At 37.3% G+C, this 16,362-nt stretch overlaps 1 protein-coding gene across 2 annotated transcripts in view; it reads right to left on the reverse strand.

The window, feature by feature from the left end:
• Nucleotides 1-14,754, reverse strand: part of TLR8 (toll like receptor 8) — a 29,285-nt gene extending 14,531 nt beyond the window's left edge. Inside the window, exon 1 of one of the 2 annotated variants that reach the window (XM_074192445.1) lies at nucleotides 14,604-14,754. Coding sequence is in view for 1 of the 2 variants with exons in the window: in XM_074192446.1 (XP_074048547.1) it covers nucleotides 14,604-14,606 (3 nt within the window). In the remaining variant the exon portion in view is untranslated. The remainder of the gene's footprint in view (nucleotides 1-14,603) is intronic. The other variant, XM_074192446.1, reaches the window with a different exon arrangement.
• Between the last annotated feature and the right edge of the window lie 1,608 nt (nucleotides 14,755-16,362).

Raw genomic sequence — 16,362 nt, forward strand, 5'->3', positions numbered from 1 at the left:
TTATAGATGAAGCACAGGAGAAAGATGAATTTGAAGATATATTGTGGTGTAAAAATGGAGTCAATAGAAAAAAGGGAAATGTAATGGGAGAAAGAAAAAGGAGAGGAGGAATAGGCTAAGATATTTCATGTAATAAGATTTTTCTTTATTACAATGAGTTATTGCAAAGATACGAAAGGGGGAAGGCAAGGGGGAATGAGGGAATCTTTGCTGTCATTAGAGGTGGCTAGGAGAGGAAACAGCATATATACATTCAATGGGGTATAGACATCTGGAGTAAGAAGGAGAGAAGGGGGATGGGAGAAGGGGGGGGTGTGAGTGATGGAGGAGAGGATGGAATATGGGGGGGAGAGTGGTCAAATATAACACATTTTCTTTTTTACTTCTTGCAAGGTGCTGGGATTGTATGGCCTGTCTGGGACCATAGGGCTGGATGCTGGGCCTAAGGGGTGGTATGGGGGCTCCAGGTCTCTTGACCCCAGGGCCGGGGATGTGTCTGCTGTGCCACTCAACTACCCTACAGCAGAGACAGAGTGAAAGGAGAGAGAAAATATAGTACATGGTAGTGGAGAAGTATGAATGGAGGGAGTTGCAATCAGCAATGGCAACGGTGGAAAAATATGGAAGTAACTTTTGTGATGGACTTATAAAGAATGTGATCCAGGGGCAGGTAGGTGGTGTAGTGGAGGGGCAGCTGGGTGGTGTAGTGGAGGGGCAGCTAGGTGGTGTAGTGGATAAAGCACTGGCCTTGGAGTCAGGAGTACCTGGGTTCAAATCCAGCCTCAGACACTTAATAATTACCTAGCTGTGTGGCCTTGGGCAAGCCACTTAACCCCATTTGCCTTGCAAAAAAAAAAGAATGTGATCCACCTGCAACAGAGCTGGTGGTGTTGGAACACAGACTGAAGCACATTTTTTATTATTATTATTTTGGGGGGAGTTGCAGGGCAAATGGGGCTGGGTGGTCTGCCTGGGGCCACACAGCTGGGTGATTGTTGGGTGTCTGAGGCTGGATTTGGACCTGGGTGCTCATGGCTCAAGGGCCAGTGCTCTGTCCGCCACCTGGCCACCCCTACTATTATCATTACTGTTTTGTTTTATTTTGGGTCCCTTTTTTTTCAGGGCAATGGTGTTGGGGTAGCTTGCACGGGGTCACACAGCTGGGTGATTGTTGGGTGTCTGGGGCCAGATTTGGGCTCTGGTGCTCCTGGCTCCAGGGCTGGTGTTCTGTTCACTGCCCCACCTAGCCATACCTACAATTATTCTTATTATTTATTTTAATTTTGATTTTAATTTTTTTCTCTCCCCTTTACTTTATCGCTCATGAGGGTCTACATTTTTTGGGGGAAGGGGGTATTATGTGTACTTTTAAACAAGAATATTTTAGTAATGTATAAAAAAAACATTTGTACAAAATAAGAATAAATAAATAAATGGGAAAAAAGGAAAAAAAGACACTTATAAAAAATGTTTATAAAAGTAGACTTGAATGACAACTCAATGCCTAAAAGAGTATCTTTCATAGGGTAGGTATCTAATAAATATTTGTTGACATAAACAATTAAACTTCCTTATAACTTCACATTCAAATATTATATTCATATTACAAATACAATATACATTACAAATATATATATATTAGATAGTTGTCATTCTAGATATAGAATTCTTAGTAAAGCTTTTTAAAAAACATAAATGGATTTTTAAATAAAATCGCATTGGAGAGAATTTTGCCGAGTGATAACATATTGATGGGGTTTGATTTTCTGCCATAGCCAAGTGGCTGTATTTGATGCTTAAAGGGCATCTAGAAAAGAGTAGAATAAGGGCACTACATTCCTTATTTCTACCTCCTGACTTTCCTGGCTTTCTTCAAGACCTATATAAAAATCCACCTTCTCTGAAACCTTTTCTGATGCCCTTTAATTCTAGTGCCTTCCCTCTGTTGATTATTTCTGATTTTCTTGTTTGTGACTTTTTTGTACATATTTAATTTCATGTTGTCTTTCTCATTAGACTATGAGTTCCTTAAGAACTGTCTTTGATCTTTTTTGTATTCCCCAGACTTACTACAAAACTTATCAGGCAGATGGCAATACATAATAAATGCTTACTGAGTGATTAATTGATCCAGATAAAGCACAGGGGAAGTTGAGAAAATTAATCAAGAAGTTCATTGTCCTATTATAGACCTCTTAGTTTCTCATGAAACAGGAACCTATAGTTGGCTAATGCCAACTGTATTGTTATCTATTTAATTCTGATGTCCTTTTAGCTACTAGTTGTTAGAATATATTAAGGATTTTTGACTATCTCTCCCATTATTCACATTCATTCAGTTTATTGAAGAAAATTATGATCTTGTTCTATTCTTACTTTTATACAAGGCTGGAAAAGATAATACTGGCTACTTTTATGGCTTTAAAGCAGCTTTCAAAAACATCACCATCACCCTTATCAAATTAGGCACTAAAACTTCATTCTTTTCCCCTCCATTCAAGTTTAAACAACAATCAAAACTGTGGAATCCAAAACTAACTTTATATTGCTTGATTCTTTCCATTTTATGACTGTCTCCCATTTTGTAAGTTTTATCTTGCTTTATTGTAAAATTATATGATTATAGGGAATTAAGTTGTTGAGACAAATCTGAAAAGTGGGGGTGATAGAAACTGATTACAACATGATATGTTTTTGTAATAATCACAAAGGTTCTAGAATGTTTCAGAAATAATTACACTATTTGTAAAACTCTGGCCAATCATGTTACTCAAGATTGTATAAGTCAAAGGCTTTATTAACTGCCAAATGATATTCTTGTACATATTGAGGAGCCTTGGATCCAATATAGATATAGTACAACTGTTTAGCCTTGCTATAATAAATTTATATGCTCAGATTTTATTGCCTCGGTCCTAATCAGTGCCATTTGTGACAACTGACAAGCCACATAGTAAGTCAAGAGAGTGACCCCTAGCACTTGAGAATGTCTCTTAAAAGAAATTCCTAGAGTATATTGAGGGAGTTGTCCATCAAGGATTTCTCCAGAGGTCAGATTCCCCCTTAGTCTCAATCTCAATTTTCCAAGCTAAAGTAAGCCCTGAAGAAGGGGAATTTGTTTATAGTTAGTGGATTCTTTTCCATAGGTAGGAGAATTCATCCCTTCTGTAAATTAATCCCTTCTTCAGGTAGGGTCTACAATGTAGGCATCCCTTAAGGAAATAAGGACAAAGGAAGTTGCTTAAGGGAAAAATGGAATTCATCAGTAGCAAACTGAAAGGAACTCCCTTAAGAGAAATTTCTCCCATCTTAGAATCGGGGAAATGAGAATGACCAAAAAAAAAGTGTATTATTAAATTGTGTGAAATTTATTATTTTCTAATTAATTATTAGAATGTGTTATTCTTGCCTAAACTTGCCACTTTTGATTATAGTTTATTAAAGAAATTGAGACTGACCATTGAACAACCCCTATCAATGAATCATTAGTTTGTTGTGTACTGTTTAAAGGGTCATGTTCTCTGCTCCTTTAAAGGGTCCACTCTTATTTGTCAGATTAAATGTTTTGAGAGTTTGGGAAATGTACCAATATTTCCCAATGTATAAGACACACCCTTTTTTGAAAAATATGGGGTCTAAAAACTAGGAGCATCTTATACAGTTGGTTGTAGTTTTTTTTTTTTTTACTAGCATTTCCTGCTTTTTTTGCACTTGTTGTCTTTGCACTCATTTTTTCTCATTTGTTACCAGTATATAGGTTACACTTTGCTACATTCTGCTCAGAAATGGCTCAGAAAAGATTTTCATCCAGTGCTGAATTCAAGTTCAAAGTGATCCTGTTTGCAAAAGTGAATGGAAATCATGCTGCTGAATGTCAGTTTGGTCCTCCTCCAACTGAGAAAACAACTGTCTACAGGAAGAACAAACCCTACTGAAAACACCCAGCAGAAGAAGGCCATGAGAGGCAAGTCAGCCAAATGGCCTGAGTTGGAGGGAATTGAAGAGACAGGTTGAAGAGCAAAGAGCAATGGAATTCCTGTGTCCACAAAGATGGTTCAGCATGAGGCAATTGCTGATGAAAAATAAGTGAGTGATTCCAAAAGAGGACACAACTAGTGCTTCAGGTTCGTGAAACAGAATGGACTAAGCATATATGTACACATACCAGACTTGTCCAAAGGATGCCTTGAAAGCTATGAGAAGAAGGTCCTTGAATTTCATGATGAATAAAATTTGAGTTCAAAATTTTATGTAATACATTTTTTTCAAATTTTGGGCCCCCAAATTTAGGTGTACCTTATATGTGAGAGGATCTTATTCATGGGGTATTGCGGTAAGCACCGACTTCTGATTAAACTTTCAATGGAAGATAATATAGAAGCATTTGACTGGCAAGAACATCTGTGTGTCTGTCATCAAATTTTCTGTGTAACTTCTATCTATGACTGCTCAGTTAAAGAAGAAAGGATGTATTTTTTCTCAGGAACTTTTAGAACCTCCACAAGAGAGCCTCTTTTTCTCTTTACCTTTCTCTGATCTAGCTGGAAGGTTAGACAAGAGATTCATTGTAAAAAGGAAGAGAACCTTTGGTCCCCATCAGCAGGAATTTATGGCAATTTAATATAATTAGAAACTAAATTTGTGACTAAAATGAAAATTCTCTACTGTTAACTTACAAATTTTATAAATGCTGAAACAGCTTAATGAATTTGTTTTTAGAATAAAGATGTGAAGGTGTTTGTAAATTAGTTCTAATTCTTCTTTCACAAGATGATTAATATGGAAATATGTTAAACACGATTATACATGTACAACCTTTATAAGATAGTTTGCTGCCATGGGGTAGAAAAATATTGATCTCAATAACTTGCAAAAGGATGAATGTGTTAAAAACAATCTTTGCATAAAAGTGGAAAATAAACAAAGAGGAAAGAAAAGAAAGTGTTAGTTACAGGGAATAAGATGATTTTACTGTTAAGGAACTGAAGTTCCCAAGTGAATGAATTTGCAGTTTGTTTTAGGAGAAATCAAAAGGGGAACTGAAGCTAATTTTTTTTAACTCTTCTCTCAACCATGAAAAGAGAGATTTGTTTAAATCAGTAGGAAGCTTGAAAAGTAAATAAAATTTATTTTCTTCTGTGAATGATATTATTTAGGTAAACTAGAAACAAAGTCACCCAAAGAAATTAGAACTATACAATTTTGGTGCAGCTAGGTGTTAGCAGATTTATAGCAGATATATAAAATGAGTTGGAGAAAGAAATGGCAAACCATATCTTTGCTAAGAAAACCTCTGATGAGGTTATGAAGGGTTGGACATGACTGAAAAATGATTGAACAACAACAAGAAGGAAGACATAATAAAAGATGGGATTTTAGTTGCACTGTTGTACCTTGAATTTGATATTCAGTCCTTTCTCTTCTCTGCCTCTTAGAATCCCTAGCTAAGAATCTGGGGTTCAGTTCAGGTGTCACCTCCCACTTGAAGCCTTTCTTGATGCCTTGTAGTCAGTGTTCTTTCCTTCTATTCATTTATGGAAGCAGGCACTACTTAGTGTGTTAGTTTGGTTTTTTTAATGTACTCCCTAGTGTTCAGCATATGCAATTTTTCCTTTTCCCTAGCTTATTGTACAGATGAGGAAACTGAGGAAACAAGCGTAAGTGACTTATCCAGGGTCACACAACTAGAAAGTGTCTGAGGCCAAATTTGAACTCAGCAAGATGAGTTTTCCTGACTAGGCATAGTGCCACCTCGTATTCCCACAGATGTAAAAGCTACATGTTAAATGTAGGTTGAATTGAATTGAATTGTCTTTGAGGGAAAATGAAGATAAGAGGCAGGACACAGAATATATATAGACTTGTTCAAAAGTTTAATGACTTACATTGGAACACTGGAGTTTCCCAGCTTGGATATCTCCCTCCCTCCTTCCTTCCCCTTTCTTTCCTTCCTTCCTTCCTTCCTATATGCTCTAACATTCTGTAATTCTGAGTGAATCACTGTAATTCTTTTAATTCTAACACTGTATAATTTATAAAAGCTGTTCACCAGGAAATCCCATTTGTTTCAATATATCCCAGAAGAAAATCTTATACTTCACTAGTATGCATCAAGTAGAGAATCGAAAGTTTTTAATAAGAACTTTTAAACTTAGTATGCATTGGAAAATAAATATTTTTCAGGAAATGATAATGCATAAAAAGGGGGGAACCCTATAACTTCTTTTTTTTGGTTCAAATGATTTTTAATAGATGTTGCAATGTATTTCCTTTCAAATTGTTACTATTGCAGGTAATGTGTGTGTCATGGGGATAGGATACATACCAAAAGAAACCTGTTCAGGCATGAGGGGCAGGAGGAGGGGGAGAAACAGAACAGAGAAGCATGCGTACTTCACATCTATTTAATATAATGTCCAACTCCTCATGATGCAACCCAATGTAATATTTAAAATAAGCATGCTAATCCCATTTCTGGAAAATGGGGAAACCCTATAACTTCCTTAAAATAAAGTTGCACATTTACTAATAGTAGAAAAAAATTATTTCCGTAAAAAGTCAAGAATTTCCAGTGATTTAATGAAAAAAAAAGTGCAAAAGAAAGTGACTTAGCCCTACCTGATCCAAAATTATATTAAAGCATCAGTTATCAAAACTGTCTGGTATTGGCTGAGAAATAGAGTGGTGGACCAGTAGAATAGACTAGGTGCAATAGCAGGAAATGATTATAGTAATCTGCTGTTTGATAAACCCAAAGAGTCCAGCTATTGGGATAAAAACTCTCTCTTTGATAAAAACTGCTGGGAAAATTGGAAGTTAGTATGGAAGAGACTTAGATTAGACCAACACCTCAAACCCTATACCAAGAAAAGATCAAAATGGATACAGGATTTAGACATAAAAAAAATATTATAAGCAAACTAGAAGATCAAGGATCAGTTTACCTGTCAAATCAATGGAAAGGGAAGCAGTTTATGACTAAGGAAGAGATGGAGAACATTATTAAAAACAAACTAGTTGATTTTGATTACATCAAATTAAAAAGCTTTTGTGCAGACAAAACCACTGGAACCAAGATCAAAAGAAATGTAGTAAACTGGGAAACAATCTTTATAAGTAATGTGTCTGACAAAGGACTCAGTTCTAAAATATACAGAGAACTGAGTCAAATTTTAAAAAAACCCATTCCCCAATGACAAATGGTCAAAGGATATGCAAAGGCAATTTACAGATGCGGAGATCAAAGCAATTCATAGTCATATGAAAAATTGCTCTAAATCATTACATATTAGAGAAATGCAAATTAAAGCTTCTCTGAGATACCACCTCACACCTCTCAGAATATGACTGGAAAGGATAATGATCATTGTTGGAAGGGTTGTGGGAAATCTGGGACACTATTACACTGTTGGTGGAGCTGTGAACTCATCCAATCTTACTGGAGAGAAATTTGGAACTATGCCCAAAGGACAACAAAAATGTGCATACCCTTTGACCAAGCAATACCACTACTGGATTTATACCCTGAAGAGATCACAAAAAAGAGTAAAAGCATCACATGTACAAAAATATTCATAGCAGCCCTGTTTGTGGTGGCAAAGAAATCAAATAAATGTCCTTCAATTGGCTTAGCAAACTGTGGGATATGTGTGTCATTGAACACTATTGTTCTATTAGAAACCAGGAGGGATGGGAATTCAGGGAAGCCTGGAGGGATTTGCATAAACTGACGCTGAGTGAGATGAGAAGAACCAGAAAAACACTGTACACCCTAACAGTAACATGGGGGTGATGATCAACCTTGATGGACTTGCTCATTTCATCAGTGCAACAATCAGGGACAATTTGGGGCTGTCTGCAATGTATCCAGAGAAAGAACTGTGGAGTTTGAACAAAGACCAAGGACTATTACCTTCAATTTAGTAAAAAAAAAAAAAAAAACCCAAAAAACCCCTAATATCTTATTGTCTGATCTTGCTATCTCTTATACTTTATGTTTCTTCCTTAAGGATATGACTTCCTTCTCATCACATTCAATTTGGATCAATGCATACCATGGAAATGATATAAAGATTGACAAATTGTCTTCTATGGGGAGTGGGGGGAGGGTATAATCAGGTATAATAGACTTAACTCTTCTCAGTAATACAGTGATCAAAAATAATTCCAAAAGACAAAGTGATGGAAAATGCCATCCACATCCAGAAAAAGAACTATGGAATCTGAAATACACTTTGGACCAAAGTATACTATTTTCACTTTTTCTTATATGGTTCTTTTCGTAGTTTTTTTCTCATGGTTTTTCTGTTTTGATTTTTCTTTCACAACATGACTAATATAGAAATAAGTTTAAAATGATTGTACATGTACAACCCATATCAGATTGTTCATTGTCTTGAGAGGACATTGCAAAAATGAATATTGAACACTAACTTTACATGTAATTTACATGTAAAAATACTATTAAGATTAAAAGAAAAGAAACTGAGACTAAGAAATTAAGTGAATTTGCCCAAGGTCACAACCAGCCTGAAGTGGTATTGGAATCTATGTCTCCCTGATGCCCATCTAGCTTTCAGTCTACTATGTCATGACTTGTTCAATTTGATGCCAAATGAAAGCTTGACTCTCCTTCATTGGACCCCTCCCAGTACCCCAGATAATTTAGGTTTCAAAGAGGTGTATGTGGACCATATAAATTAAATTAACCAGATTTGGTTTTTCATTTCATTCTACAAAGATATTCATATCTCAAATGTACAGTTTTTGTTTTTGTTTTTAGTTTTTGCAAGGCAATGGGGTTAAGTGGCTTGCCCAAGGCCACATGGCTAGGTAATTATTAAGTGTCTGAGGCCGGATTTGAACTCAGGTACTCCTGACTCCAAGGAGGGTGCTTTATCCACTGTGCCACCTAGCCGCCCCTCAAATGTACAGTTTAAAACACACTGGTGAGGGGGCAGAGCCAAGATGGCGACAAGAAGGGATTGAGTCTTAGGAGCTCTCTGATAAAACTCATAAGCTAAGGACTCTAACTAAAATTTCGAGAGACAGAACCCACAAAGGGACACAGTGAGGCAGTTCTCCTACTCAAGGTAACCTGGAAAAGAGCAGAAAGGCTCTGCTCCCCGGGGTTGGACTGGCAACCCACCAGAGGGGTGGCCCACCAGAGAGAAAGAACTTCAGCCTCCCGGAGGCAGCCCCAGGGCGCTAGGAGTCACAGCTCACAGCAGCGGGGGAGTCTCCTGAGCTGCACCCCAGGGGAGCACCGGGCACAAAGTGGGGGAACAGTGGGGGACCTCTGCCAGAGTAAGCACGTGGAACCCAGCCCTCAGGGCACACAGCAAGCAGCTTGGTCTTTCTGCAGCCCAGATCCAGGAAACAGAAGCAGGCGGAGCCCATAAGCAGGAGCCTCCAGGGCATGTGCCCATTGAGCTGAGGGAGGGGAGTGAAGAGAGAGACTGCAGAGCTCTTCTGTCCTCTGCCCCTGGAACAGGACTCAGGGGCTCTGACCACATTCACATACTGATTGCAGTCTAGGCCCCCCATAGAACAGCAGGGCCCCCCCCACCTCAGCCCTGTGGCAGAGGGGGATGCTGATGGTCATTCACAGACCAGGAAGGAGGACAGAGCCTCACACACTGAGACCCTTGTGGGAGTGCCCCAAAAGCTCAGGAAGCACCCCCAAAACCAGGCCCAGGCTGGGAAAATGAGCAAGCAGAGAAACAAAAGGAAGACTATTGAGAAATATTTTGCAAATGAGCCCAACAAGGATCAAAATACTCAGTCTGAAGATGAGGAAGCAAAAGCTCCTGCATCTAAAGACTCCAAGAAAAACAGAAATTGGGCTCAGGCTATGACAGAGCTCAAAAAAAGACTTTGAAAATCAAATGAGGGAGTTAGAAGAAAAACTGGGAAAAGAAAGGAGAGAGATGCAGGAAAAAGATGAAAAATGAAGTCAGCAGCTTAGTCAAGGAAATCCAAAAAAATGCTGAAGAAAATAGCATGCTAAAAACCAGCTTAGGTCAAATAGATAAAGCAGTTCAAAAAGTTATGGAGGAGAAGAATGCTTTAAAAAGCAAAATTGGCCAGATGGAAAAAGAGATAAGAAAACTCTCTGAGGAGAACAAATCCTTCAGACAAAGAATAGAATTCAAGGAGATTGATGAATTTACCACAAATCAGGAATCAATACTTCAAAACCAAAAAAAAAATGAAAAATTAGAAGAAAATGTGAAATATCTCATTGAAAAAAACAACTGATATGGAAAACAGACTTAGGAAAGATAATTTAAAAATTATTGGAATACCTGAAAGTCATGATCAGGAAAAGAGCCTTGACATCATTTTCAAAGAATTACTACAGGAAAATTGCCCTGATATTCTAGAAGCAGAGGGCAAAATAGAAATGGAGAGAATCCACTGATCCCCCCGAGAAAGAGATCCCAAAAAACCAACTCCTAGGAATATTATAGCCAAGTTCCAGAACTCCCAAGTCAAAGAGAAAATATTACAAGCAGCCAGAAGGACACAGTTCAAATATCGTGGAGCTGCAGTCAGGATCACACAGGACTTAGCAGCAACTACATTGGAAGCTCATAGGGCATGGAATACAATATACTGGAAGGCAAAAGAGCTTAGAATGCAGCCAAGAATGAACTACCCAGCAAGGCTGAATGTCCTCTTCCAGGGGAAAAAGATGGACTTTCAATGAACCAGGGGAATTTCAAATGTTCCTTTTGGAATGGCCAGAGCTGAACAGAAGGTTTAATCTTCAGATACAGGACTCAGGTGAAGCATGGAGATTGGAGGAGAGGGGGGAAATATGAGGGACTTAATGAGGATGAACTGCATGTATTCCTGCATAGAAAAATGACACTGATAATACTCATATGAACCTTATCAGTTAATAGAGCAGGTAGAGGGAGCTTTTATAGTTGAAGCACAGGACAAAGCTGAATTCGAAGATAAAATATGGTGTAAAAATGGAGTCAATAGAAAAAAAGGGAAATGGAATGGGAGAAAGAAAAAGGAGAGGGGGAATAGTCCAAGATATTTCACATAATGAGATTTTTTTTTATTACAATGAGCTATTGCAATGATATGGAAGGGGGAAGGCAAGGGGGAATGAGAAAACCTTTGCTTTCATCAGAGATGGCTAGGAGAGGAAACAGCAAATATACTCAATGGGGTATAGACATCTGGAGTAAGAAGGAGGGGAGCAGGGGGAAGGGGTGGGGATGTGAATAAAGGAGGAGAGGATGGACCATGGGGGGAGAGTGGTCAGATATAACACATTTTCTTTTTTACTTCTTGCAAGGGGCTGTGATTGGAAGGTCTGTCCAGGACCATAGGGCCAGGTAGATTCTGGGCCTAAGGGGTGGTATGGGGGCTCAGGGCTTCTTGGCCCCAGGACCAGGGATCTGTCTGCTGCACCACTCAGCGACCCTACAGCAGAGTCAGAGTGAAAGGAGAGAGAAAATGCAGTACCTGGTAGTGGAGAAATAAGAAAGGAGGGAGTTGCGATCAGCAATGGCAACATTGGAAAAATATGGAAGTAACTTTTGTGATGGACTTATCATAAAGAATGTGATCCACCCGTGACAGAGTTGTTGGTGTTGGAACAAAGACTGAAGAACATTTTTTGTTATTATTATTTGGGGGAGGGTGCAGGGCAAGTGGGGCTGGGTGGCCTGCCTGGGGCCACATAGCAGGGGGATCTTTGGGTGTCTGGGGCCGGATTTGGACCCAGGTGCTCCTGGCTCAAGGGCCAATGCTCTGTCTGCCACCCAGCCACCCCTACTATTATTACTATTTTATTTTATTTTGGGTCTTTTTTTTTCCTTCTTTTTGGTTTTTGCAGGGCAGTGGGGATCGGGTGGCTTGCATGTCACACAGCTGGGTGATTGTTGGGTTTAGGAGGCTGGATATGGGCTCTGGTGCTTGTGGCTCCAGGGCTGTTGCTTCATCCATTGCACCACCTGGCCATACCTACAATTATTACTATTATTTTTTTAATTTTAATTTTTTTCTCTCCCCTTTACTTTTTTCACCCAAGCAAGTCTATCTATATTCATGGGGGAGGGGTATTTTGTTTATTTGTAAACAAGAATATTTTATTAATGTAAAAAAAATTGTACAAAATGAGAATAAAAAAATAAATTTAAAAAAATACAAAAAAAATAAAACACACTGGTTTTAAAGTTTATGTGCAAAATAGTGAGTGTTTTAAAACCACCTGAAAGCTAACACCTATCACAAAGTTTTACTGACTAATTACTGATTCAGAGCATTATACTTATCCATTTAAACCTGGCATATTTTAAAAATATTTTTATTATCCTCAAATTCATGGATTTGTCTTATTACAAAATATACATCTCAGTTTTATTTAGGAAATCCTTCCAGTTTAAATGTGCTTCTCTTAAATAAATTAAATAGACCTCCCTATGGAGAAACTGAGATAGAGTTTAAATGACTTGCCCAAGGTCACACACACATCAATCTGAGATCTTCCTGGTCCTGTTCCTCTCCCCTCAACTTCTGAAAGTAGACTTTTAAGATCACTCATCTAAGAATGAAATCCCTTCTTACTAGAGCTCTGATTTCCAGTGAAAAGAAATATTTCATGAGACTCTTTACTCTTTATTGCTGCTCTGTGGACTCCTTTGATGCCTCTTAAGGTGCAATAGATAGACTACTGGATAGTGAGAATATTTTTGTTTAATGTTAATTCAGGGCTCAGAGGGGGAATTGTGATAAGGGGCAAGAAAGGAAAGAAGGAACAGAGAAAGGTAGTAAAGGAAGGAAGGAAGACCTGAATTCAAATCTAACTTCAGATTCATACTAAATGTGTGACCTTGGCCAAGTCAATTAAATTCTATCTGCCTCAGTTCCTTCATTTGTAAAATGAACATATCAATGACTCCTACCTCCAAGATTATTGTGAGACTTAAATATTTTTAAAATACTATATAAATGTTATCTGTTAGTTGTTATGAAAAAGGGAGGAAAACAGGGATTATTATTATTAACAAAAGGAAAAGGAAAATAGTGGATAATCAGGGTGTGCAAATAGAATATATAAATGAAGGCAAGATGGCAAACATGTTGCTTGAACCTCATATTCATCTCTGCTGTCTCAGGAGTGTAGAATAGATATACACATATATTCAATTAATCTCAGAAATAAAAGGGAACAGGGAAAAGGGAAAGGAAGGAATAAGAGGGAAGGAAGACTTAAGGAGGAATTAGTCATAAACAAAATAACTGTAAACTCAGAAGGGGAATTATGATGAAAGTCTTAAAGAAAGAAAGTTAGTATCTATGATGAGGGGGGATGGGGAGGCAAAAAGGGAAAATATATAAGACAATAGGATGGAGGAAAATTAACAATTTTTGTTCACAACTGAATATGAATAGGATGAAAATATCCAAGGAGAGCAAAATGAATTAGAAAGCAACATTAAGCAACACGGCTATTTGTAAGAAGCATACTTTAAAATTAAAAATTCACACAATTAAGATTAGGGACTAGAAAAAAATCTATTATGCCTCCAATGAACTCAAAAAAAAGCAGAAATAGAAATTATTTGCTCATACAAAGCAAAACCAAAAATAAGTTTGATTGCAAAAGATAAATGAGGAAACTATATTTTGTTTAAAGGTACTATGAACAATGAATTAATATCAAGATTTAACATACATGCATCAAATGGATATTATATAAATAGAGAATATTATCTTTAAACATTAATCTTTATCCCTAGTTTCTAGCTAAGTGCTCGGTTAAAGTTCCTTGGCAAACTCTTGGGTTCTCCACAAGAGTAGGAAAAATTTCCCTTGCATGACTCTGGAAGGAGTATTGTTATATCTTATGAAACAAAAAAATTGGCAAAAATTCAAACTGAATTTCTTTACTGTAATTTTCAAAGAATCACAGAATCTCAGAGTCAATAAGAACTTCAGAAGCCAGTTAGTTCAACTTATAACTGCTCATGAATCTGCAGCTCAACCCAATAAGCAGTCAGCCCTTTCTTGAATATGTTTAGTGATATAGAATGCACTACCTCTCATTCTACTTTTGACCTTTTCTAACATTAGGACATTTTTCCTTACTTCAATCCTAAACCTACCTCTTCATAATTCCTTACCTCCACTTGTTTGCAATTTTGTACTTTAGGGTTAAGAACAAATCTAATCACTATTACATGAGATAGAAAGTTCCTTGGACATTTGGAGACAACCATCACCATGTTCCCTCACCATCTCCACTATCCCCCATAAGTTTCCACTTACACAAGTTGAACTTTCATAGTTCATTTATATAGAGATAGCTAGAATTTTACTGTTTTCCTGATTAAATAAGCATGGTCATTAGTATTTTGAATTTCAGAATTTAGTTTCAAGATCTTGTGAACTACAAAATAAAGAGAATTTATAGATAGACCTTATGATAACTTTTCCTTATACCCCTGAAAGATTGTTCATGTCTAAGTGATCATGATGTTATTTTCAATATAGAATATACTATGATCAAATCATATTTTCATTCAAGAAAGTATAACATGCATATTGTTAATGTTGAAATAAAGAAGAAGACTTACCATGTTGGGGGATTCATTAATGTTTTTTACATGTTTTCCTGTCCCTGGAGCTTGTTGATAAGGACTGTGAAGGTTACAGCAAACCAATTAACTTTCAGAAATTAGTTCCTTTGCAAGCCGCAGAATCCGCCTTGTTATTTGCAGAAGTTTACAAGGGAAGGAGGAAGTGGAGGTTGCTAAACTGTCACCAGAAATATATATATAATATATATATTTTATTGACTAAACCAGTTCAAAAATAAAACTGTAAAAAAGGCTTGATTTAAAGTCATATAAAATATTCCCCACCCTAATATTTGCTCTGAGTCAGGACCATAATAATAATAATTTTTAAAAGATAGTGAATGTAATTTTAGAAGAGATAAGATTAAAAATGTGATCTACATGGATCCTTTAGGAAGAAACATAGGGGCGGCTAGGTGGCATAGTGGATAAAGCACCAGCCCTGGAGTCAGGAGTACCTGGGTTCAAATCCGGTCTCAGACACTTAATAATTACCTAGCTGTGTGGCCTTAGGCAAGCCACTTAACCCCATTTGCCTTGCAAAAAGCTAAAAAAAAGAAAAAGAAAAAAAAGAAACATAGACCTTTGGATGACTCTGTGACTGTGGATCTGTGGTTTAATCACTAACCTTTCAATCAGGTAACAGGTTTTAATACTCCCAACCACCAATTTGCAGAATGAACATGGGAAGTTCATGCCATTTCTCTATGCCTGGTTTTCTCGGCAATAAAATGAAGAAAATAAATAACCCTGACTTCACAATTCTATGCTAAGAAATGAGTCACAAAAAAAAATTGCCAAGTTCCCTGCAGTTGGAGTATATAGGAATAACTTTGAGGGGACTTTAAGGAAAGTAGAACCTGGACAAGTCCATCTCCTGTTTAAATATCAGCATCTCTTAGCTTGTTCTTCTTGGCATAATAAATGATGGTGGTCAGGTTGCACAGCAGCTTGGGTTGTAAGTGTCTACTTTTAAAAATCTTTTTAACCATGGGAAAGTTGTAAAAGTATATAATTTATTTCCTGTAAGGGAAATATATATATATATATACACACATACACATATGGAGAGAGAGAGAGAGAGTTAGATAGATAGAATAAAATCTCTAATGGCTATTTTACAGTGACTTCACCTATGTAGGAGTGGAATCTATCTTCAGCATGGAGGCAGCCTATTACGATGGAAAGAATATTGCCTGTTGAGTGAGTTGAGGATCAGGGTTCAAATTTCCCCTTTATGTGCATGTAACCAAGTCATTTGATTTCCTTGAGTTTCTGCTTCTTCATCTGTAAAATTAGGAAGTTGGATTTAGATGATCTTCCAGTTCTAAGTCTATGATCTATGTAAACAAATAACTTATCTCTGTGACTTAAAACCTTAGATACTGAGAAAGTCTAAGGCTCTGAGAAGTTAGTGACTTGTATGCTGGGTCATCCAGATAGATAGTATGCATGTGGAAAAACCAAATTCTTTAGAATCAATTGCATGAGAAAATTCTGAAATCACTGCGAAATAGCCATGTTGGGACCCAAGCTGATTTCCACCCATCATCAACAGAAACACCAACTATATTTGCCAGATCCATGCCTTCTGGGTACAGAGACACAGGTAGACTTAATTGAATTGATTGTTTTATAGCTTTCTCTTTGCCAATCAAACTCAGTTTGTTGAAACAATGTGGTGCAGTGGGTAGAGCTCTGGACTCAGGAACATTCAGATTCTGCCCCAAATACTTACTAATTGTTTGACCCTTGG

The sequence above is a fragment of the Macrotis lagotis genome, chromosome 6 (assembly GCF_037893015.1).
Source record: "Macrotis lagotis isolate mMagLag1 chromosome 6, bilby.v1.9.chrom.fasta, whole genome shotgun sequence".
In the NCBI taxonomy this organism is placed as follows: domain Eukaryota; kingdom Metazoa; phylum Chordata; class Mammalia; order Peramelemorphia; family Peramelidae; genus Macrotis; species Macrotis lagotis.